Below are 26,254 nucleotides of genomic sequence, written 5' to 3'. Positions count from 1 at the left end.
TCTAATACCCCCTAAGATAATTTTGGTTCCACTGTCAGTTACACACAAGTGAAGATATTTCTGCGGTGAGATTTTGTAGGTGTAGCTTTTCATCTGCTTCATCTCTACTTCTTATGTATACTATTTGTCTACTTGTATTCTATGAGTTGTCATTTGGTGTCAAAAGAAATGATTTCTACACCAGAAACTGTGTGATAATATCCACACGCCACAGATCTCTGCACTCCAGACACTCAGTTGTAAACACATTGCCATCTACAGACAGTACTGGGCCGTGAGTGACAGAAAGGGAACTACACAGATAGGACGTTTAATATATCTATTGCAATATAGTTCACTTGTTTATAATAAAATAATAATGCACTCGGATTATGAGGCTCAGCGGTGTGATGATATTGTTAATGTCACTGCAGGATTACATTTATTGTAAACTCGAGATGGAAAGTGTCCAGTAGATTTACTACTTGTCTTGTAAAGGGCTCAACAAGTAATGATTCTTAAAGGTTATAAGATATTCACTGTCACTAAGTGTCGCCTGCATCTCAGGGCAGAACTTAAACTCCTTTGGGTTCTTGGTAAGATGTTTCCAACCCTAAATGCACAGCTGAATAAAGTTGTGGACATGAGAGCTAACAAAAGTAAATTATCCTGCCACAACTATAGCTGTGATAGAACAGCCAATGATTGGAGCATTTGCCATGCAAATGCATGTCGGTAACAGGAACCTAGCTAGATACCATGACTCTTCTAGCTGGTCTCAAATTAAAATGGACATGTCACAATATGTAGCCCTCTGCTCTCATTGTTTAAAATCTCATGTATATATAACTTTCAAACAAATGGGTTGTCCGCAGTGATGGGTGGAACATCAGTGACCATAAAAGTTGCTGTCACTGTCCTTCGTGCTCAAGAAGCACTTTGGTGTGTATCAGAAAGGCTAAAATTGACTAAACCTTTTGTGTGTGTTTGTGTTTGAGAGCGATAATGCAAAAGCAGAGAGGAGAGAGTGTTTCTGCTTTTTTTTTTTTTTCAGCAGTTTTTGTAGTTCATTTGAACACAAAAAATGTAATCCTGCAGTGACATCAACAATATCATCACTCCAGTTTTTGTAGTTCATTTGAACACAAAAACTGTGTGTTTTCCAATCCAGCCTGAAACCCAGAACAGCATTGACGTGTAATTGCCACAGAAATCATATTGTTGCTGGTGACTACGTCTCTACATTTGCAATATGAAATCTGTGCTAAAACCAAATCAAGCTGCGAAGATGTACATTCTGTAATGGCTCAAAATGAAAAACAAAGTGATTTCAGGATGTGTCTCAGAAACTTCAGCTCTGTTGTAACAGATGCAAAACAAAATTAAATCTCTGTTGCGTCAGCTTTCATTTTGAATGTGTTTACATGAATATAGAAAGAACTGTGCAGGAGCAAAACATAGTCACATAATCAATAATACGTATTAGTCAGAAGAACAGGTCAGCGTATGTGTGGAACATGTGGAACAAGTGAATCAACTGGATCATTTGTATGGAGAGAGACACGGAAAAAAGAACAGAGTGGATGATTGGACGAGCCGTTAGAAACAAAGGCAGAGCAGCAGTATCCCATCTCCGCACACACCTGGTAAAATGCATACTAATAGGCAGGAGTATCCAGCTGCATGTCTTCTGACTGCAGGGCAAACCGGAGAACGCAGACAAAATCCATCCCAATACGGGAAGAATAATACCGGCGACTAGCCACTTCATATTTTGCACTACCCTAAAATGTTTCCCCCAACAGTTGAACCATTACAAGCCCAAGAGGATTTATTTATTCAGGTATCTCTAAATCAGTCAAAGTTTGTCGGATTAATGTACGTATGAGGTTTTTTTTTGTGTGTGTGTTTGTGTGTGCAAATCAGTAAACTTTGGACAACATGCAGTTATTATCGTTTTTACCTAACTTGATTTATCACCATAACCAAATGCTGATGAATAATTTTTATTCATCTTTGGAAGTGTTAGTCAAAACATGGCGGAAGCTCCTCTGTGCTGCTCCTCCACAGATTGTTACACTTTTAAAACCCTTTTGACAGTAAAGTTAAAGGGCGCAAGAAACATTTTAAATGCAAGTATACTGGCTAAAAAAAAAAAAAATCTATTCAATAAATAAACATAATTGACTCCTCTTCTACTGCCAGATGAGTTTGCCATATCTGTTCCACGCAATGTCATCTCATGCACGTGGCGCGCACACACACGGTTGCAGAAGAGAGAGAGAGAGCGATTTGAAACCACAGAGCTGCCATGTGGGGTGCTTTGATCAATGATTATGTGTTTATCAAACTTAGTCCGAGGCTATAACTCAATTTATCATCCCCAAGCTTAAGTTTAGCCACAAGGTTTCTTCACATCGCCACTTTGGACAGGTGATGATGATTTACATCATCTCGTCTCTAGTTTCTAGAGATGATATTAACTCTCTAGATTTTTTTTATTTTTTTTTTTAAGACAGATTTTTTTTGTCCAATTTGATCATTGGTGAGATGATCAATTTAGTAATACATGCGCAATAGTATTTTAGTCAAATTAGTATACCAAAATATCCAGCAGGAGGGGAAGAGAAAGCCCTTTGCTTTCCCAAGTGATGAGCTCAGTGGACAGAAAATGTCACTTCTCTCTGCACTGCCAGTCAGTGCAGTGCAGCATGTGCTTTTAACATGATGACTAAAACCACTTCACCCACTGCTAGTGAAAAGCTAACAAAAAAGCATAACCACTGGAAAAAATTTAAATTACACCAGCTGCTCTGAAACGTCTTTTGGTTGCAGATTTTGTACTCCTCATGTCAGTCTGGGCCTCACTGCAAGCAGCTGAGTCTCTCCAATGTTTCATATCATCAAAATCCTGATAACCTTTTTTTTCCCCTCGCTCTCTCTCTCTCTCCATCTTTCGGCTTTTTCCCTATTTGGGGTTGCCACAGTAAGTCAGCTCTTTGACTTGCATGGTTGATTTGGCTACGGTGTTTATGCCAGATGCACCTTCTTTCGCAGCCCTCCTCCTTTCTCTGGGCTTGGGACCGGCACAATCCTACCACCGGTTTGTGTTGTGGCTGGGGTTTGCACCCTGCATGGAAAGTATGCAGCCTACCACTGAGATACGTCCCTGGCCCAACATCCTGATAACAATGTCTGATCAGAATCTTTCCAAATTTCTCAGTGTCCCTTTATGTGGCAAATTCAATTTAAATTTTGAGCAGAGAATTGGAAGATAATCCACAATGTTCAGTTTTAGCGATTAAAGAAGACTGAAGAAATGAGAGCAAATCCATTTACGAGACCTTCAGCATTTGCCATGCGTCCAACAGGTCACGTCAAGGTCTTTTACTATGGGTCTCTAGGAAATAACATATCAATCAAATGATTACAGATTACAGATTACAATAACGGTTTAAATATAGTAATGAGTTATATTCATTTACAAAACGGAAAGGTGGACTCCTGCAGTCTGATTGGTTGTTAGCTGTGTTATAATGAGCCTTATCACAGCATATCATTCCGCGTCAGGGAAGCAACAATGTATCCATGACAACAGCCGACCGTTACAGCAGGTAGCACAAAGTAGCTGGTGTTTACGTTTATTGTTTGACGGCGTTAACATTTTATTAAGCATGTTTGCGATTAACTTTGATCTCCGGGGAGGGCTAACGATGGGTGAATGGATTGAGGAGTGCCTGTCTCCGGAAAAAAAAAAAAAAAAAAAAATAAAGACCACATGCGGAGCTGACATCTGGAGAAGGAGAGAAGTGAGGCCTGATAGTAATAAAAATACTCCCTACTCCTACTATTATTATTATTATTATTAAAATTACATCGATTGTGTATTCGTCTTCAGCATTGTCCTTATCTTCAGAGAATCAACAATGTTTCCATGACAACAGCCAACCTTTATAGTCGGTAGCAAAACTTAGCGGCGGTGTTTTGACGACGTTCACAAATAGACGAAATTAGTTGAATTCACATGTTTATGGTTAATTTTCGCCTCCAGGGAGGGTGGACAATGGGGTGGATTGAACAGTGACTTCCTCCTGAAAAAAAGCCGACATGCAGAACTAACGTCAGGAGAGGTGGGACTATTTTTATTGGATAATATGTATATCTGATTAATTAGAAATGACATAAAATAGACTGTGTATTCCTCTTTCATATTTGCATTATTGGTAACCATTTTATAAAAGCAATACATCACTTCAGGCCGTGGTACCCACTCATTATGTGATATAAAGAGCGGGTACCACGGCCTGTGGTGATGTGCATATGATCGTAGGTGTGGTCCATCATGTGTATAGCTAACAGCAAAATCAGCACAGCTTGACCCCAAATGACAGCTGCGAAAATCTCCTGAGTTCAAACAGCACTCGAAGCCAACGCTTTGTGAGAGCACATCAGAGACAAAACCACGTGTTTGATTAGGAGGTGAGGCTTTTTTGGAAATGCGACACACATTCAACGTGACATCAGCAACATATTTTGAGGCAGATGCTGCGCTAAATAATTCACACGTTTATTCGGAGGCAGCATACAAAAAGGCCTTATGAAACTTTCTCCTTGTAGCTTGTACGAATCCATTAATATGTCAGTTATTAAGTTAGATATTCTATTCCCCATACAGGCCATATTGACTGCGTCGGATTGTTGTTCAGGTGCATTGCAGAATTAAGCTTGTTTAGTGAGTGAAGAACTTCCTTGAAAGTTTTCCGTTCAGCAACCCAATAATTCCTCAGGTTACGTGTAGTGGCCTTTATTTGGCCATTGTAGCTGCATTCGTCTGCAGCATTTTTCTCATTTGCTTTTGCTTTGCTTGCTTTTGTTCAGGTCAGCCTGAACTCTATTAGTGTAATATGAGCTAGCATAGTCCAAGTTCAAGTTTATTTATTGAGCACTTTTAAAACGACAGCAGTCAACCAAAGCTCTGTGCACAGGTTAAAACATAATAAAACAGTACATAGATACAGGAAAAGAGAATGACACATGAAACATTACAACAAACAAAGTGAGTGCTCTCAGACTGGATGAAATGCCAGTGTTCAGGGAGGATGTAAACATCCCAGTGGTCTGGGATGATCTAATATGGAGGGGGAGACTATTCCACAGCCTACTGTGCATGTAGGGACAGTCACCTCTCAATTTTAGCCTTCTTTTTGGCACCACCAACAGCAGTTGGTCAGACAACCTTAAGGCTCTGGTTGTGGTGTGGCGATGGAGATGCTCAGAAATATAGAAAGGGCTTTAAAAACAAAGCGGACAAATAAGATCTGCAGTGAAACTAAAATGTGCTGATGACATTTCAGTACGGTTCATGTGCTGACGCATCCATCCATCCATCCTGCCTCCTGGGATGCACATGTTTTCAGAGACATTCCGATTTCATGAGTACATGTTCACACACTGGCGGTTACCTGTCTGTTGCCTCACAGCAAGAACATTACGCATTCAATTTCAGTGTGGATTTTGCATGTTCGCCCTGTGCCTGATTGGGTTTCCCCTAGTTTTCAATGCATATGCTAACATAGACACACATTTTATGTTCATGTATGAGAAATAAATCAGGGCAATGTTTTAACTGACCTTTTTCCAAAGTAAAAAAAGAATTTGACTATGGTAGAGACAATGAGTCTGAAAACTACAAGTAATGCAGAAGTTGTCCAACATTTGTTGTTCTGTATTTGATATTCTTGGCAGTCTGCCCCTTATTTGACTTTCTGGAAAAAGCCATTCTTTTAGGCAACACTACTACTTTGAAGTCACAATGCCTCTGCTTTGTTCCGGGATATTAAAAGTATGCTGAGGTGACAGGAAGGTAGTTTTTGGGTACGTGCAGTCATGGTTACATGACTTTGTGTCAGCATCTGCAACTGTGTGTGTGTGTGTGTGTGTATTTGACAGTAGAACAAAACGTCCTGGCAGCTCTGTGGCCTTGAGAGCCTTATTGTTGTTTCCTGTCAAAAGCCTGTCAGGCCGCTCTACTCTTTCTACTCTTAGAATTGAAGAGAGCGTTTGTGTTGAAAAAAAATAAAGAAAGGAAAGTGAACATTTCTGCCTGAATGTTGTAATGACTGTAATTTACAATAATGACTAGAATTCAGAATGAGAAAATGGTTTTTGGAAAGCACAGCAGACAGATATATGAATGTTGCTTCTTCTTCCCCCTTTTACCCTCAGACGACCAGTTTCCTGTCAGAGGCCCAGTTTCCCGTGGACTCACCAAAAACCCTGGATCCACTTTTCAAGTTCCATGAAACCATTGCCAAGGTAGGACCATCAAAATTACTCCTACTTGTACCTGGAACACTATATATTTGGAAAAATAAGACTCCTATACAGTATAACAGCCTGACAATATTCACTCAAGTGCAAAACAAGCCAAGGGGCACGGAAAAGTAGACGTTTGAACAATTAACACTGCTGTTTCAGTGAATTCAACCATACTGAAGCACAAACATGCAAAGTTTCATTTTGTCTCACTATGTCAACACTACGTCAAAGAGGGATACATAAGGGCTTTTTAGGTTTGAAAATCAAAAGTGTTTTGAGATATCTTCACAGACAGAAGTAATTGTAGTATCCTTTTACTGAACCAGAATGTCCAGCTCTCTGCTCCAAGTGAGAGTCCCACTTCCTGTGTTACATACAGGAATGAAGAATCCCAGGCCTTTAACTTCTGCGGCATGCCATTAAATTTTGCCTGCACGTCAAGAACTTTGTCTGTCATGGTGAAGGCGTTGATGTGAGGAAAATGATACCGATCAGAGTGTCTGTGTTGGATATCTTACCGGCATGATATCAGTACATTTCTCTTCACAAACATGAAGTCTTTGCCAATGATCTTTTCCTTTGTGATCAAACATCTGTTAGAAGTTTAACAAACCAAGATTTCATCATGCAGCAGCAAAGACATCTGAACTGTGGTTAATATTGGACATATTCTTCTGTTTTTCTAAATATTGGATCATTCATGGTACGACTGTGCATCATACATTTTGTAAGACTTCAGCTTTAACTCAACCTCCTTTTAACGTCCAAGCTACCGAATCTGTTTGCGCTGTTTGGGTTGTTTTTTTTTTTTTATATATATATATATATATATACGTATATATTTCCAAAGATTTAGCCAAGCTCTCTCTTTTTTGATTTCCAGCTTTATGCTGCATTAAATTTATTTTACTGACTCAAATCAGAGCACAGAACATTGTTGCTAAGCAACTGCAAGCCAACTGCTGTCAGTCACTTAGCTGGCATAGCAGCTGAAATTGCCAGGGTCATTAGGTAAGTAAAGCAAAAAAGTCACCATCCATTTTAATCGCGACAATCAAAGCTCAACCATATTCAATGATACTCTCTGCCAATGAAACTAGCTGTGCAGGAGCAGTAACAACTGTTTTGACTTGAATTCCCAGCATAGCGGATCTGAAGAAGAAAGCCCTGCTTTATCATGAAGTTTATATGATCTATGGAATGAATGTCAGAATATATTGAATGTCATTTGAATACCGTATTTCCTCTAACAGTGGCCTCCATTTTAATAGACGCCCGGTCTCTATTAATAGCCGGTTGCATTAGCATGCACAAACAAAAGTCTCCTTCTAATAAGCACCTCCTTTTTTTCCTTTTTTATACTGCACAGAATTCATATATATGTATGTAAGGGTGTAAAGCAATTTGTTAAATATAATAACATCTTCTGTTCTTATAGTCTTCAATTGCAATAAAAGTTACAACTTAGTTTCTCCTTTACAAGGATCCCTCTGTAAAAGTCAAAGATAAGATACACGTCACTTATGGAAGCTATTACCGAAAACAGATTTTTATCTTCAGCTAATAGATTGGGCCTTTTTAAAATAGCCTTCACTGTTTAGAGGAACACTCATTGCTTAAAATGCCACCAGTTCACCACAGCTGTCAAGCACTGTAGGATAGCTGTCACAGTTTACAGATTACATCATGCTCACTGGCATTTTTTATGGAGGGCTGGCTCTAAATGAAGACACTTCTTCCTGGTACGTTCTTGTCTTGGCTCCTCAAATGTTTGAAATTACGCATAGTTTGTCCTGCCTGGCAGGACTATATCAACCTACTGTGTTTTTCAGCTACTCAGAACACTCAGATAAACAAAAAAGGGAAATTTATTCAGCATTGCATAGAGTGAAAGAAGGGAAAGAAACTGTTTAATTTGGGACAGCAGAGTGTGTGGCAACAACAACAAGTTTCTCCCAAAAAAAAAAAGAAAAAAGAAAAAAACAAGCCTTTTCTTTCTGGTGAATTGGGGGGAATGTCTTGTTGCAACTCAAAAGCAGAAGTTAAGAGCAGAACACATTCATGCTAAGTTCGTTGCAAGTTGTAAAGTGAGTAGGAGTGTCGGTGAAGGGGCTCAGGCCAGCTGGCAGGCTGAAGGTTGAATTAGAGGTGAGCTCCTGGAAGAGTGCAGGCAGAGAGGGAAGGAGGACAGCAGAGGTCCATTACCAATCGAGCTCCTACACTCCTCAGGGCCGTACCCTTTCAGTCGGTACTGGTCACCTCTACCACATCCAATAACCACCTGGCCATCAAAGCTTGATTACCTATGACCTGTGTGGGAGGAACGGGATTAGCAGGGGGGGCACAAATAGCTGGTGGTGGCATGAAGAAGGTAGAGTTAACTGTCGTGTACTCAGTTAATTTAAGGTTGACTACAGAGGGGTTAATAAATGCTATCAATAAGAAATTAACTCACCAGGAGAGAAGGTCACACAGTAGGAATATCTATGGTGTATGAAAACCAAACTGGCAGCCAGAATGAAACTGGATTCTAGTGATGTCAGGTAAGCAATAAAAAGAGCAAAGAAAGGTGTGCGTTGCACCCTTCCATTACTTTATTAACAGCAAACATCGGCTAATGGAGTGGCAGTCTCCTCCTCCATCGTAGGGAACAAGGCCGGGTGGCATTCTCAGGAACATCCATGTGCTTTATCAGAGCATAGCTGATTTAAAAGTTGTGGGTATATTCATTCTAGATGTGTAAGCAATAATTCAACAGTGTGCAGCGACGAGGTCTGTTTTAGTACCTTTAAACAATGTCCCGGAGACCCACAGGTTTTACTTTTTGGAGCCGTTAGTGTGGGTTTAAGTGAAATAAAATAAATAAATAAATAAATAAAGGTGAAAATGGCCCAAACAATCATGCCAGTATGTCCTACCTTTAGAGCTCTTTTAGATTTTTAATTGCTCAGGCCAAATTATAAAAGGATGAGCAGCTCTCTCCAACCAATTCTTTTATAGCAAATTTAACAGCCAGCAGTTATGGCTTGGTTTCATCCAGCCATTACCAATTAAGCAGGTCGTCAGGGGCTGGAGCCAATACCAGCTGATGTTCAGCATGGCCAGGTCCACCCTGGCCGACATATAGAGACATACAAGCATTCCAGCTGACACACTCACACCCATAGGCAATCAAGAGTCACCACTTAGCCTAAACAGGCAGGTGACCGTGCTCTATTTGTTTGCTGCTGAACTACTGTGCCGCCCAAGTTACCACCACCTACATCCTGATTTGCTGCCCTCTGGAATTCAGGCATGATTTGTTTGCCGTTTCCTCAAAAGCAGCAAAATGGCAGCTGATTGAGAAAGAGAATGAGAGAAAGCGAGACAAGCAAAATAGGGCAAAAAAAAAAAAACTAAAACAAAACAAAGAATGACAAGAGTAGAAGTATAAATCCTGGAGCTGTGGGCTGGCCACAAACTGGGACCATCAATGTGGTGAGATGACTGTCTGATTCTGTTTGTTTTATACATTTCTGGTTAGTGTGGCTTCAAATGTACATATGTGTGGCTGCAAATACATTGTAACACCTGTTCTCTTGAGGACTGTGTTTCAAAGCAAAACAAATCGTGATGCAAACATAATGAATTCAGATATTTGTTTTTGTTTTTGTTTTTTTTTTTTAATTTTTAGTATTTGAAGAGCACTCTTAAATGTATCATTAATCAAAATATTTATGAGGATGCATTATTTAGACATAGAATTTTCAATAATTAATAAAACGTGTTTCATCATATTAGTAAAATGCACACTAAGTGAAGAGGGCTCATTTATAAAATTACCTCTCAGCAAGTTGGAGCACCATTAAACTGGCGTCTTGTTCTTTTGACTTGATTTGGTGCTTTTAGGATTCAGTTTATGCTTCCCATCATTTTCACAATGTACATTTCTTCCATCTATTCCCTCTTTCCTGCAGCAGCTTCACACTAAGAGTCAATGATGCTCCCCAAACTGAACAGCTAAAAAGGGTTTTCAAATTCCAAAATTCAAGTTCCTTTTCTCTAAAAGAAAGCATAGCCGTGTGTTTTTCTGTGTGTTTTCTGCATTTAGATCCATGGTTGTTTCTTTCATAGGGACATTATAATGTTTTTGCACCCACTGTGCTTTAAGAGGGCAGCACGGCGGCATAGTTGTTAGCATCATTAGGTTCAGTTCCAGGCCTGGGGCCTTTCTGTGTAGAGTTTGCATGTTCTCCCCATGCCTGTGTGGGTTTCCTCCAGTTATTCTGGCTTCCTCCCGCCATCCAAAGGCATCATGTTTGGGTAAACTGGTGACTCTGAATTGTCAGTGTGAGTGGTTGTTGGTCTGTTTCTCATATACTGTTATTGTCAACTGTGCAGGCGACCTTCAAGTCCATTCCGTCCCTGCTGGTCAGTGATTGCTTAGCTAAAAGGGTTTGTTCTTGATGTTCAAATTTTTTCCGTTTGACAACTTCTTGATTCATCTGCACAGAGAAGAGGGGAAACTTACCAGTGACTTAAAGACCCAAAAAAAGGGCACATCACTTATGTGACTCAAATTTTTGTGACATACATTCCGGGCATTACGCCGGAATTGTGGTTAGCGCTCTTGCCTCAGAAGGTCGCCGGTTCGGTTCCCAGGCCTGGGCCCCTCTGTGCGGAGTTTGCATGTTCTCCCCGTGTTTTCGTGGGTTTCCTCCCACCATCCAAAGACATCATGTTTAGGTTAACTGGTGACTCTAAACTGTCCGTAGGTCTGAGTGTGAATGTGAGTGGTTGTTGGTCTCTGTCTGTCTCTGTGTGTTGGCCCTGTGACGGACTGGCGACCTGTCCAGCCTGACCCCGCCTTCGCCCACAGCGAGCTGAGATTGACTCCAGCACCTGCTGCAACCCAGAAATGGATAAGCGGTAGAAGATGAATGAATGAAAGAGACATGGTACGATATGAAATTTGACACCTATTGTCCCCTATTAATTTGGTCCGAAGCTAGCAAAGATAGAGCTTTGAGTCTTTTATGCACATAAGAGGCTGACAAGGGCATGTATTGAGAAAAGTTTTAAACATAGATGATGCTTGTCTCCTCGCTCAATAGAGGTACTAGAAATGTATTCATTTTGCCGCATGCCTAGCTGTATATAGCTAATTAGCTGCTTTTAATTGCTTTTTTGCATTATTTTAAGTTCCCTGAGACCCCTTGTGGAGTTGTAACTAACACGACCAAACTCTGTTGCTGTAGATTATTAGTATTTTTAGATAGTGCTGATAGAAAACATCCCCACAAGTCCAACAAATCAAACTAATTATATAATGAGAAAAGCCCCTCTTTGTGGTTCTGCAACAATGATACAATTCCAGCTTTGTCACTTCAATATTTACACATTTTAAGGCAAATTTGTGTTTGTTTGTTTGTTTGATGATAAGATGATAGCTTATGAGGAAAAATCACAATTTTATCGCAAACTGCAAAACTTACTAGGTAACTAGGTAAGCAAGTAAGCTCCTCTACGTTTTAACTCAACTATTGCCTTTGCCTCACACCTCCCCTTCTACACTCCCCACTTCAGCGCTACTCAAACAGCCTCTCAGACTGCCGGATGCAACAGTAATAGAAATATGATGTGTTTTGCATAATGAAATGTTTAAAAAAAATTAAAAAATACCACCACCAGTCATAGATTATTGTCATCAAAGCAAAAGCATTCATGAAAATGTTTGTGCATGTGAGTATGACTGCAGAAACGGTGGACAGAGAAGAAATAGGGCTGGCATTTGGCCTCAATCATCACATCCTTGGAGATCAGGCAAAGTGCCAGATGTAATTTGTGCAAGTAGTAAAAAGAGAGAGGGCGAGTGAGGCGGCAGAATGACAGTTACATAAAAATACAAGGCCAAGGAAGCACTGACATAACATGTCATGATGAAGGGCAAATGGGAGGTGGCGGGGATGTTATTCCCCATGTTAAATATTCAGATTTGGAGGAGTTTAAAGGAAGCAAGACAGACTGTGTGACCTCTCTTCTACCTTTTGTGTGTTGGCAAATGTCAGGCAGTGCCATTACTTATCAGAAAATAATTTATCCTGACATAAAAAAAACACAAAAAAACAAACAAACAAAAAACTCCCTTTAAAGTTTCGGTTTCGGAGGTGCCTCCATAGAGCAGAACAAAGACCTTCACTATCCCTTCTCTCTCTGCACGGTAGATTGCGCCACCTAAGAACAACGACAGCACACAACAAAGTAAAAGTAGTATGAGCTTTGTTCTGGAATATGTTTGGAAAAATTTGGTTTAAAACTTAAAAGTCATTCTACTTTAAAAGCTAAGTTGAAAGTAGAAAGACGTAAGAGATAGCGTCTGCCAGTCAAAAAGTTCATTGAACTTTCAACCTTTTTAAAGTTGAGCAACTCAAACTAATTTGTACAACGACAACTGAATGATAGTGGTTTTAAAAAAAAAGAAAAAACAACAACAGCACAATTTTTAATGGGTTATTTATTGTTGTCCAGCCCTGCTCCATACTGCTGGCTGACAGCAGTATAGCACATACATGTATCTGGCAACAGCTCAATTTGTGATATCACAGACTTTACCACAGATGTGCTATCAAACCCGTCAGGTGTCGCTGATGTGTGGCCTGACCTGAAATGCACAGCAGGAGATTCTACTGAAAGAGACAAATTTTAAATCCCATCTTGGTCTTTCTTCAACTTTTTCATAAATATAATTTCTATGAATGAAGCCATCTTTGGATTGGTCTTTATTATTCTTTTCAAATGAAATTTTGTTTCACCACTCTCAAGCCAAATGTACATTTCTCATTCTCCCCATCACTTTCTTTCCCTCACATACACAAAACACACACCACTGCACAGCGAGCCCGTTTCTCTCTGTGGATTGCTGTATGTGCATTGTTAGTGTTGTAGCTCAGGGACTGTGCCTATGCTCGGCATCCCAACACTCATTTGTCAAGTGCAGTTTTAGACACAACTCGTTTGGGAGGGTTCGGGGTGGCAGGTAGCAACAGGCGTCTCTTCCCCTCTCTTGTCCTAGCTCTCCTCTTGTCTTCTTATTTCCCTTGGTGCGTCTCACCGTCTGTGTTCGCAAATTTTTTAAAGCGTGGCATTTTTGTTCAAGCTGCCCTTCCCAGACTTGCCAAGGCGAGGTTGGCATTGATCTCACCAACAACCGAGTGCCCTGGCCTGCTCTCTTGCTTGTCCCTGTTGCACGCTGCTGGGCACACACAATGGACCTTGGAAGGTCTGAGTAGGAACAACTGTGTTAGTTAGGGATTAATTATAAATGAGGCATTGTTCCCAATTGTAAAATTACTTGCAAGCGAAGAGGTTGACGTTTGTCTCAAACCCCTTCCCCACATGCAGAATCAACAAGAATCACAATACAGTATCTCATTCTTCTGTTAGTAACAGAGGGTGTCCTCATTGGGTGGGGGGGGGCATTGGGTCATTGGTTTTAAAGTTTATTGCCACTGATGTCCAGCAGCTCCCAAAAAGGTTTCTCCGATACATACTGGCACGATACATTTTAGTTGAAACTTGTGCAAATACATGACATAATATAAAAAAAAGAAAAGAAAAGAAAAATGTGAAAAATTGGCTTCAAAACAGTGGCAGGGGGAGAATGGCAAGGTAGAAAATGCATGCAAATATAGAAGAAAATGCCCAAGAGCCGTCTCACAGAGAAATGGAATGAAAAATAAACAAACCTGTAAGTCATATACAGGAAGAAAGAAAAGAGCAAGAATTCATAACAAAAGACAAGAGAAAATGATAAAGAAAAAACACAAATGAGACACTCATTTCACATTAAAATGCACAAAGGTTAAGATGATGAATAGGAGGAATACTTCTATTTCTTTTTTCAGTGGGTTAACATTCTGTGACTCCACTTAACTTCTGATTCTCGTCTCACATTATAGAACGCAAATGGCTTCAGGTGAGTTCAGAAAAGGGGGCTAAGCATTTCTGAATGGAAAGTTCTGTCACAGGTGATGTAAAAAAAGGCAGGGGTGGGTGGGGGGGGCAAAAAAGTGCAATTAACAAAGGTTAGTTCTGCCTGTAACTTTAGATGTTTCTAAAGGCCGGGAACAAGTTGTGAAATAAAACTGATAATGTCTCATGTTTGAATTGACCCTTGAGTACCCAAGGAACCATTTTCACCAATCTGTAGAGCGGCAAACTTTACTGTCGGTGAATTAATTCAGTTTTCTTCAGAAGTTGGAATGAATAGTTTTTAATCCAGTCCATTTTCATCAAAGCCAGCCCGTCTGTAGAAAAGCAGTGTAGTGCACACCTATTTGGTAGCAGTGAGAGGATGAATATGTAAACGTGTGGCAGATTGAAGGACTGCCTAGTCATTTGACATCCTCTCCCACTGTGTAATGAATCGTGCACCAGTTTCATCATTTACTAAAATCATTTTTGTATATTAACCAAATCGAGCCTTGTAAGGTTGAGCTGTGGGCAGTGGATTGATTCATTTGACCCCTCCTTGCCCTGCTCTCTCTCTGCATCTAACTCTTTCACCCACTCTTAATCTTTATCTCTGTCTTCCTCATGCACAAACAATGGACTTGTCTGTCAGAGTGACAGCAGCTCAGAGCTGTCGACCTGTGATCAGAGCACTGAAGACACGTTGCCAGGATTTCACAGGGCTAAAGACCGGACGCGAGACCCCTTTTGCAGATTGGGTCTAAATTATAAGATGTCTTATCAGCTCAGGTAGTGTCTTTGCTCCAGGTCTCATGTCTATGTGTGTAACTAATACAGGTCAGATCAGACTGGCTGTCAGCTCTGATCACAGGATGCTTCATAGTAATCATAAGATGAAAAACATGTTGTTTTTGTCAGATGAGTAATCAAGTACGTGAATTAAATAGCAAGGAAGTAGATATTGAGTCTCAAATCACAGCTTCCCACTAATTGGTGGTGCGTGCATCTTTCGTTTGTGTTGTATTTTGAGGACATCTAAATGTTGCTGGCTTTTCAGCCAATCCCATCAATCAGTTTTTGAGAGGATCCAGAATTTTAAAAGGCCTGCCATTTACCGCACAATAAGATCAATCAGCAAAAGCATAACAATACCGTTAATGTGAATCTTTATTCCTTTGTATATGCGGAAGCATGACCTAGAACGGTGTCCCCCATCAAACAAAAGCTTTTGTAATCTAATTATTGTGCTGATTTTCTGCAGTGCTGTTGCTCTCCAGCCTCACCAGCTGCCTTGTTGATAAACGCTCAAGAAGAGGGAAAACATTACAGCAAAACGCCTATAATGGAGATCAAGCAAAGCTAGAAAGGAGGAGGGAAACACACAGGCTTATCTACTCTCTAACATCAAAGCGTTGGCTTGTGTGTTGAAGACTGAACTTCTCTTTGTGTTGTAACTTGAGCCTTAGGAGCATTGAGGATGGATGATTCGCCCATATTACAAACTGTGTCGCTTCAGACTTCTATTTAGATGCTCATCACCACCATCATCATCATCATCATCACAGACGTGGTTATAAATCCATGGCAGTAACGTCTGGAGGATCTGAAGCTACATTTCCTTTAAGGCACAGACATAACTCCACTTTGCTTTTGCAACTTTTTCAGCCCGGCTACAGAGTCAGATGTAGTCGCCCATTTCGAGATCCACGATCATTAAAACCTATTGCCGCTGTTTTCACGCAGGGACCTTCCATTAATGGGCCTGCCACCTGCTATAGGAGAACGGCTCACTGATGGACAGCCAGACACCTGCATAGTACAGCCTCCCGATCCATTTTACCATGTCCAAACATCTGCCCTCCTTCTGCGTCTTTCACTTTTTCCCCACTTTTTTCCAACGCATCTACCCTCCCTCATGGTGTGAATAATGAACATATAATGAATGATGTAATGAATAATCCACAGGGCCGATTACCGTAGTACCTATATTTGAATTGATATTTTCAGACACATATACCTTGCATATACAGTTCATGAGCCAAGCTTGAAAAGCACAGCTTTCATATTCATACACATTCACATATGAATACTTAATATATCCAGCACATGTAAATATAATGAGTAATCACTGTGGGATTTCCACTTCATGCTGAAAGCACTTCAACTAAATGTGTGGAAAACAGGAGGATACAAGGCATGTAATTAAACTTGCCCACTCCCTCAAGGCACGTTATTTTAGGCTGAATTTGAGGACCGTTAAGATGTAATGGGAAAAAAATGTCTGCTTCTGAGTCATTTACATGAATCCATCAGGTTCACCTTGAAATCCAAGAACATAGCAGTGTCTCATCAGAATCCTCCACTCAAACACAGCTGTAGCTCTTTAGTTTGTTGGGGTTTTTTTCTCCACGTATTATGTTAAATTCATATATTTTAATCCATCTGAAATCTCTGTAAAGCTATTATCAATACTACTGGGGTGCCAGACCACAGAATAAACTTGAAAAAGTGAAGGGGTTTAGTGGTTGTTACTGTGCTGCGGTAAGAATTTCTGCTGCAATGTTAAAGATCTGCTACTTTCTTTAGCTTTACAATTACCCAAACTCCTCTCTATCCCTCTGAATTTATTGGGCAATGTCCCTCCTTGTTTTTGTTCCTTTTCTGCCTCTTTGGTAACAATGGTTTATGGTGTCATGAAAATTGTTTATTTGGCTACTGTAATGAAGGCGAGGCTGCAAATTATCTTTTTTTTTTTTTTTTTTTAAATCAATGTAGACCTTGGAACAACTAGAAGCATCACATCTGATTATATGGAGGAGCTGTAAGAGACACTGGGCAGTGGAAAATCTGAGAGATAGCTTGGGGCATGTCCTCTCAGGCTTCTGCAAGTCATCAAAAAGGTCTTAAAATCAATTCTTAAAGCAACAGTTAAACAGAAGTGAAGCCAAGAGCAGTAAAATGTCAGCTCATGTTTGCGAATAGGATCCAGGCAAAAGTTTCAGATTAGCAGAAGGCCAAATGTATAGTGAAGATAGGAGATTGTATTTAATATCATGCACAGGATCTGTCTGTCCCTTTTTAGCCTTTGTTTAGTTAGTTTCCCACAAGAGTGAAAATGTCTATCATTGTGTTTTTCTTTCTAAACTTATGACACACCACCACCATAAATCTCTGAATTACCAAACTTCTGCATTTCAAAGCTCAACCACCAAGCTTGAGAAACACTACTTTGTACTGCAGAAATATGCAGTACAGGCTAGAATAAAGTGAGCAACCAATTTCTTTAATTTCAATTAGCTACTTAAATAAAATATTTATAGATACATGGAAATAATAGGATATTCACTTGGAAAGGGGATGGGTAGAACTTTTGCCGTGAACTGACTATATGAATAAAAATTTACTTTAATTGACAAGTACAATCACTTAGCCTTCACCACACATCAATATCATTCTTGTTCACCTGCCCATCATGTAAAATGTGAGCTGCTGGTGGCACTGAGACTGGCTGGCAAGACATACCCTTCAAATCTAATGTCTTTAAAAATAATAATAGGGGAAAATCACCTTGCCATACCATCTGTGAAATGCCTCCAGCGCTTAAATGTCAGCGCTTAAACTCTCTGCTCATCAACACTTGCTCCTGTATAGGTCGTACTGAGAACACCTTTTCTCACGATGCACTGTCATTATCCAACTTCTGTACCTTTTCTTTTTTATTTTTGCTGTAAAGATGTTGATCTGTATGTCCTGCCCACAAATAGTTTATATATACATATATGACACACACACACACACACACATATATATATATATATATATATGTTTTACTAATGACTTAGTTCTGACTATTATGTGAAAAATTAAGGGTGGATTTTGTAATTACAGAAATTGTTTTTAAGACTATTCAGAGTTGTCTCTGAATAGTCACATAGTTAGCAGAAGTTAATGGACTGCTTCCAGTAATGACTCACTATCTTCTTCTTTTAAAGAAAGCTCCTTATGTCCATGTTTTCTGGGGCCCAAATATATCAAAACAAGAGACTGGCAGCCAAAAAACAGACCAGTCTAAGCTACAGTAACAATTATATGAAAAGGTTTGTAAAAAAAAAGGTAGTAGTATACACAAGGAGTGGCCGGTAGAAGAGAGAACGTGTACCGGAGTTTGATTGATTTGGGTTTGATTTGATAATGTGGCACTGATGCTCTGAAAACAGCACTGAGTGGACAGACTGATGGACTGATTGTCAAGATGAAAGTTGGGGAGGATCCAAACGAATGGTTTAAAAAGCGAGTGGAACTTGTCCGCCCTCGTATAATGGCAGCTATGGCGATGATAGATATACCCTTTGCTGCAGCTATTTTTTGTTTATTGAGTAATAAAGAAAACAAAACTACTTTTCATTTGGCAGTGTAGAAGCTTCTTCCAGTTCAAACTGATGCTCTGCAATGCATCAGTGCTGTCATAAATCCTCCCTCAGGACAATATGTCCAATTTTTACTGAAAATGTTAGATAGAGGTTTTGATTCAATTGCATGATAATTTTGGAGAATGGGTGTGTGGTACTGCTGACCTGGCCTGTGTTGTGCGGAGAGATTATGTAAATGTTATGGACAATATATAGAAGTATGCCCTTGTAATGTACTACGATTTATCAGCACCACTGACTGCAGACTCCGCAGTGACAAAAGGTTGGGCTGGAAAACTGACAAGACTGATGAAAGCAAGTTGAACTTAATTCCCTGTCATATTTGTTCAGATGCTACACTAACAATGAACTTATTTTACTATCCACCAGACTTCAGCAGCAGGTATTATCAAACTCGGCAGGCAGCAGTAAAATCCACAGGTTAACACGCACTAAGTGTTCTGTAAGCCCCAAAGCCCCAAAGCAGCGTCTTGGGTTTTCGTCAGTGGATTGGCTGCAGTTTGCCATGAGTTAAAGACAAGGAGTGTGCATATGAGAGCTGGCAGCGATGGTAAACCCATGGGTGACAGCTGTCATTCCATCGTCACATGCAGTTTTTAAAGCAAACTAAACCTGGACGTAATAAGTACCAAAGCAGTCCTGATATTCACTTAACGTCAAGTTGAAGAAAACAGAAGCATACTAATGCCCACCAGATAAATCCACATATGAATGTATAAGTCCCCAATATGTGATTTCAATGAAGAATATTTGAAAAAAGCAACATGCCACAGGAGAAGTAAAAAATGTTAATAGGTTATAAAATAGGTGATGAATTTCTTTGTAAATTTTTGGAACTTTCTGAGCAGCTGGTGAAGTTGCAGGTTGTGCTGGAGAGGACAGTTATCCTATGGGGGGGAGTCAGTCAGCCAACCAAGCAGCCACACATTCTGTCATAGCAGTCCCATTTAGGACAGCACGCTGTAAAACATGAGCGGCTGACAGCTACAGTCACTTCCGTCCAACACACTCTGGAGTTGCTATGACGTTACTACAGCAGCAGTCAGGATCGCCGTGATGACAACCTCCTTTATCATCTGTTAACAAGAGGGAGAGTGCACGGGTGCGTGCATGTGTGGCGAAGCAAATGCGAGAGCTGTATGTATGCTTTGGCTAGGACGCATGTGTGAGGTTATGTCTCCCGGTGTTTTGTGTGTGCCATGGAGACGGGCGTGAGTGTGTATGAAAGCTGACAGAGGCATCCAGGTTGACAGCCTTTGTAATGGAGGAGAAGGTAATTTGTTAGACGGATCCTCCTCTGTGGCCACCTTCATGTCTCCCCTCTGCTCATCCCTCTCTCTGTTTCTCTCCCTCCATTGCGCCTCCTGTAAATCACTCTCAACCACACTTTCTTTCCCACTTACACTCCATCTCTCACCATCCTTCTTGTCTAATGCTCATCCTCCTCCACCATGCCTCTCTTCCTCCCCCTTTGCCCAGCTCAGGCCTTCATCCATCAGGCCTAATGATTAAGCTGCTGGCCTGCTCATCTGAGCTGCTTCATATTTCCCAGAGCTGAAAACTGGTTTTAGCAAAGCAACAGAATGGCAGAGTTCAGCACAGAGCACCAGAGGCCTATCTTTTATATACCAGCAGAGATACACTGATTAAAGATTAGATGATTCTGTGAAAAATCGTCTGGATAAAATTACTGCTTGATCAAACATGGCACCACATTGAATGATTTATTAATTTTAGGAATAGCACGGTAAGATACTTGCTCATCCACTGTATGATTCCTTCTTCTGACCAGAAACGTGACCTTTTTATACTTTTAATACCAAGCCTCGAAGATATATGGAACAGAAAGTGATCACCAAGACCATTTGTTCAACAGCTTACTCAATGTTTGTTCAGTTACAGCGTAGCAATGTAATTGGCACAGAAGGTTTTTAGCAATTTAGTTTGCATGGGGCCCCAATTAAAGCCTGCAATCTTGTTTGATGTTTAGAAAGTTGTTTAAAATAGAAAAGAAAGCAAAGGAAGATGAATTTCAAACTTTGAACCTTGTACATTACTGAAAGTTTTATAGAATTCTTTCTGCTATCCAAATATTGTTCTGCTTCACCTTCAAACACCTGGGGCAAAATCCAGTGTTTCAGTATTTTACACAGTAAAGAAAAGGACAGGGCCATAAAAGGAGGGAGAAGTCTGGACTTAAACTTTTGTTTCGCTACAGGCAAAAATGTTCTCATCCCGAGCTGACCATACACACAAAATCAAGGAAATTTGAAGAGGTGCAGGTAAAACCAAAACTTTATCCTTCTAACACAAAGCAAAGCGTACTGAGCACAACAAGTGTTGGCAAAGTTACTTTGGTTGGCGTGTGTGCGATGTAATCCCAGAGTCCCGGGTTCAAATCTGACCTGGGACCGATGTGGCAGGTCATTACTCTGCCTCTCTCTCTCTCTCTCTCTCTCTCTCTCTCTCTGCTGCCTCTGCTAATTACTGAATAAAATACAGTTATAAAAGCCCCACAATAAAAAGAATAAATAAATGCATAATAGGTTAAAGATTGCTTACTAATCTGTTAGTAACATAATAAATAGTACAACTCTTTTAGTTACGACATCAAAGTAATTGAATAATTTATTACATTTGATCCCATTTCATCACTGTTAATTTGGCAGTCTGCTATTTGCTGTTTGTTTATTGGTAAATAGACTGTATGGGTGGTGTAGTTGGCACCTTTAATTTATGTTGACTTTTTCTTGGCTTACAACTTTTTAGATTTTTGCTAATGTAAACTTCACAATGGTAGAGGCCTGCATTGAAGCCCCAGGAGGGGGCCGTACGGTAGACTGCGTCTGTTGGGGTATTGCAAAGGTCAACACATTTTCTGTACAATACCAACTAAACAGTTGCTCCATCTGCTGCTTTAAAGTGGTGGAATTGTAAGTGTGTAGGATAGACTCCTTTGAAAATGTCATGGTATGATAATGTCAGATGATGTGAAGGAGATTATTAAGTTATTCCAATGAAACCAATTGTTGAGTGACAAATCTGTGTTGCTGCTGTCTCTGCTTCGCACCTGTCCATATTTTTTTTCACACACAAACTTTGGAAAATATTGCTGAAACCCGTTCTGTGTGTAGAATTAAAGTAAATTTGTTTCACCCCGAATGTGAGCTGCTAATAATAATAATAATAATAAAATGTAATTCTCCCTCTCTCTGGAGTTCATAATGAAATTTCAGCAAAACAAAATGTTACTGTTCCATCCCTCTCTGCATCATCAGTCACATGTGTAAAATATATGAATGCTCTCACACTTTTGGACCCCACTGCATAACTGAGAGAAAAAGGAGTTCAGTGAAGTGCACCGTGTTTGAAGTAGAATGTCTCACTGGTGTCATTGTACAAGACAAGTGGAATCGCAAAGCTCAAGGTACAAAAAAAAAAAAAAAAAATGGGTCTTTTGACTTTTGTCTCCATGCCTGAAATCTTCAAGTGCATTAGTCTTGCCACTCAAATATCTTTTCCTGTAGAGGTGTAGTAGCTTTAAGAATTTGTGACAGACTTGATATATATATATTATTTAATTTTATTACATATTTTATTTTTTAGAAGAAGAAAGTATTATTTCATTCTTTGCACACATTGGATATATCATTTCAATTCACACTCAGGTGTAGCAATTTTTTCAACCTCTAAAATTCAATGGGTGATGTAAGTGTTAGCAAAATATTTTGAACAATGTACAGTATTATAACCTTATAATTTGATCCTATTAAAAGTGGCATTATCAAACAAAGCTGAGGACACCCCTAATAGGGAAAAAATATACATTTGTATTATTTTAAAATTATAAATGCACAATATTTTATCTCATTTATAACAAAGCTTAAGCAGGTTAAAAACATTTAAGAGTGTAATAGAGGAGAAGAGATTACACCCGTCATTTTAAGACTAATGGCATCAACCAGATTATGAAACAATGTGTGAACACAGCAGTCGGAACTCCTTCCTCCTTGTGTGGGTGGTGTTGGATGAACAATAACTCCACTGGTGAGGAACTGTCTGAACAAGCAATTAACTTGACTCTGAGACTTAACAAAGATGGGAGAAGGCACAAGAGCATCAGTATTTTCAGCAGTGGTTAGTTATTGTTCCAAAAACAGATGGCACAGGGCGCTTCCATTACAAAGCAGACAAGTTATCGCTTCTGATTTGGCACAAGAATAATCTGTGGAAATTGTTGTGTTGTTTTGTTTTGTGGTTTTTGTTTTTTTTTTTTTTCAGTGACTGAACAGCCAGTCTGAAGTTAACCTCTGGGGCCGGCATGAAAGCTGAGTAACATACATGCTCAAGTCTGCACAAAATTAAACTTTATCAAAGAATATGAGAAGAGAGCTGATGAATATTAGCAGCTAATTGTACTGTCAAATTAAAACAAAATTAATTAGTTTGGACCGGATGGGACTCTGAATTTTATGTGGATGTACTCAGAAATGCTGCAGTGAGTAAGCTTGTATATATCCAAACATCCAGTGAAAAGATGACTTCTGGTCTCAAGCGGTTTGCCAAGAGAACAACTTTCCGACAAGACAGGAACTGCAAAATTGAAGTGAGTTGTAAATTAATGATAGCTATGGAAAAAATTTGAAGGAAATAGCAAGATCTTGGCTTCATGCGATGGGGAAAGACATAGTGTTCACAAAGAAATTTGTTGGGAAAAGATACAAATAGGCAAAATAGACACAAAGAAAAAGTCTTAATATTTAGAGGGAAAATATTCTACAAAACAAGAGAAAGAATTAAATCAACTGCTCCTTTGGATCAGTCTATTTCTATTCTCACTAACTCTCCAAATGAAATTAACCATTTTTATGCAGCCCGTTCAAGGCAGGAATACTATTTTCTTACTCCATCTTGCATGTCTCCAAAACAGTTGCAAGCATGGAGGGTGAAGGATATTGCCATGGAAGCGTTTGGCACACACAAGCGTACATACACCCACTTCAATGCAAAGTGAAAATCAAGTCAAGTTTGAGAGATTGAATGGCCATCCAACCAATCGCACCCATAAGAAGTGAATGGATGATGTTTGGTACATTTTTACGAGTTCCCTGTGAATGGTTGGATAAAATCTTACGAGCATAGCCATAGGCCACAAATAAACCTCGACTCCGTGACATCGCCTGAAGATTTCTGAAGAGCTGTTTTGAAGCTCAGACTGAGTAGCTCCACTTTTGCCTTCCTGTTCGTGCCTGGCATTGTTTTAACTTCCAGCTAATCTAAAAATGGGAAAAGTGGAGGGGCACGAGTGGAGCAGAAACTTGTACTTATCCCAGCTTGTGGCAAGCATCTCAATAATGCAAACCCTTAAAGTCTAAATGGGTGAAAAACTCACCTCACACACTGTTCCCCAGTGAGACCAAAATAAGATTCAGCAACACGCTCACTGCGGTTTTCGTCACTTTGGTGGTTACTAAAGTTTTTGACCTCAGAGGTTTCCGCCAGGGTGCAGGGTATTGATTCACCCCTCCTTGCCCCGCTCACTCTCTCTCTTTCTCTCTCTCTGTCGCTCAAACATTGCTTCTGTGATTTATATGGGTTCACTTCTGACTACACTCATCATGACTATTCGGTAAAGTCAGTTGTATATCTGTTGTATATTTTACCGCATCCAGCAGAACAAAAGTGCATTATGAAGTGCTGCAAAGCATGAAACAACCACACGGACAGAAGTGGAATAGCAGTGCACACGTTTCGGTCTGGATCTAGGTACTCGTAAAGATTTACAGGACATTGAAATTCAGTGCTTTATGGACCATGACACTTTACTTTGTTGCATATGGAGCTTGTTGAAAATCTCCCACCTTAACTGACCGACTGCTTTTCTAGATTCTTTGATAGCTTCAAAGACTTATAAAGTCTTCCCTCCATTTTGCAGGTTTTAATTATTTTACACACTGGCAAGCTGTACTGCTTTGATGCTCAAAAATGTCTTTCTTTTTCTCTCTTTTCATGAACGCTCACGATTCCCATCTTCCCCCACTCTCACTCGGCTCTCTCTCTGTTAGTCACTCCCATAATCTGCCCTGCAGTGGTGTTGCAAGTCCCACTAAAGCCAATTAGAGGAGCCAGAAACAAATTTATAATTTGGCAAAATGGCCCTTAAATTGAAATTGTTAAAAGATATATATGATTTTAAATCCTGCAGATGAGCTCATGTTCTTCTCCTTCTCCTCTGGGGTAACTGAGGAGAGCTTATGCCCACTCATGCTGAAATATTAGCATGTCCTATTAGTATGCATGCAAAATAAAAAAATAAAAAAATAAAATAAAACTTGCAGACATAAATGGAACTCGTGCAGGCACACAAAGTCATACAAGGTCATACGTCGGATAAAAATCCATGTCGAACGAAGTCAGACCAGATGAAACCATCATCACCATCCAACAGCTGAAGGCTTTTTGCTTTGTTTTTTTTGTATGTTTGTTTTTTATTGTGATAGCACAAGAGTACTCCTAGTTTTATGTTGTTATTGCCTTCTTCTTTCTTTTTTTTCCCTCTTTCACAGTTTTCCCCTTTTATGTTGCTGCCCTGTCAGTTTCATACCTATTTTCTTGTTATCTTAGGGGCTACTGTGGCTCTGTTTTCTCTAACACATACTTTCACAACAGTGCATATGATGAAAATTTCATTGGCATTACCATTTAATCAATAGATGGACATGAAAATGTGATGCGCCTTCTCCCAGGGTGCTGCTGATGTCGAAGTGCTGGATATTTTGGCGAGAATGGAAACCATGGAGACCTCAAAGATACAGGTCAACACACACAAAAAGGATTTGTGTGTGTGTGCAGGCATATTTCTTCAGGGAGTCAAAAAGATGAGTTATCAAGGCTGGATGATTGGCAGATGGGGGAGAAGGGAGGTTTTCATTGTGTTTCCTAGGTATTAAAGATGAATGGGAGTGAGAGAGCTCCCTCCCATGAGACCCAGAATGTGTGCAGTGATTGTTTGTGCGCGCGTGTGTGTGTGTGTGTGTGTTCCAGTAGCCCATCAAACCAACTGAAAGCTGAGTTAACAGAAGTGTTAAATAAACACTGTAATGTACACAATTGTAGAAAACCGTAAAGAGACAATAAGACCTGCAAACTCCACCAAACCTTTTATTTAAGTGTCTTTCCTTCTGTTCAAATGTGAATGGTTTATTTTTGGTTGGATGTATTCATTGTTTCCCAGTGAAAAGAGTCACCCACCTCCCCCTTCCTCTTGGGTCCATTGATCCCTCTTGCAGTGTTTCTCCTGTCACTGCTATGCAGATGACACCCAACTACCAGATGGCCCCATGACATGGATCTCAGTCCCTGACATATCCACATGCTTGAATAAAATGGCAACTTTCACGAAGCTGTTCTGACTTTGGAAAAAATCGTATCTGATTTTGACCACCATGGTCATGGTGCTTTAGGGACAAAATCACATGGGACATGACAAATGTGACAGCCTATCTAATCTTCGATCATCCCGAAAAGGTGCATATGGCTCTGCTGCTCATCAACTTACCCACCTCCATTTCTAGTAG

At 39.9% G+C, this 26,254-nt stretch overlaps 1 protein-coding gene across 3 annotated transcripts in view; it reads left to right on the top strand.

Annotated features, from left to right (window-relative positions):
* naaladl2 (N-acetylated alpha-linked acidic dipeptidase like 2) overlaps window positions 1-26,254 on the top strand; it is a 308,720-nt gene that overhangs the window by 245,427 nt on the left and 37,039 nt on the right. For all 3 annotated transcript variants that reach the window (XM_029500987.1, XM_029500986.1, XM_029500988.1), the window contains one exon: window positions 6,205-6,294. In XM_029500987.1, the coding sequence (XP_029356847.1) occupies window positions 6,205-6,294 (90 nt within the window). The remainder of the gene's footprint in view (window positions 1-6,204; window positions 6,295-26,254) is intronic.

Source organism: Echeneis naucrates, chromosome 4, assembly GCF_900963305.1.
Source record: "Echeneis naucrates chromosome 4, fEcheNa1.1, whole genome shotgun sequence".
Taxonomy (NCBI): Eukaryota; Metazoa; Chordata; class Actinopteri; order Carangiformes; family Echeneidae; genus Echeneis; species Echeneis naucrates.
The sequence above is the reverse complement of the archived record's forward strand: the minus strand, read 5'-3'. Positions and strand labels throughout refer to the sequence as shown.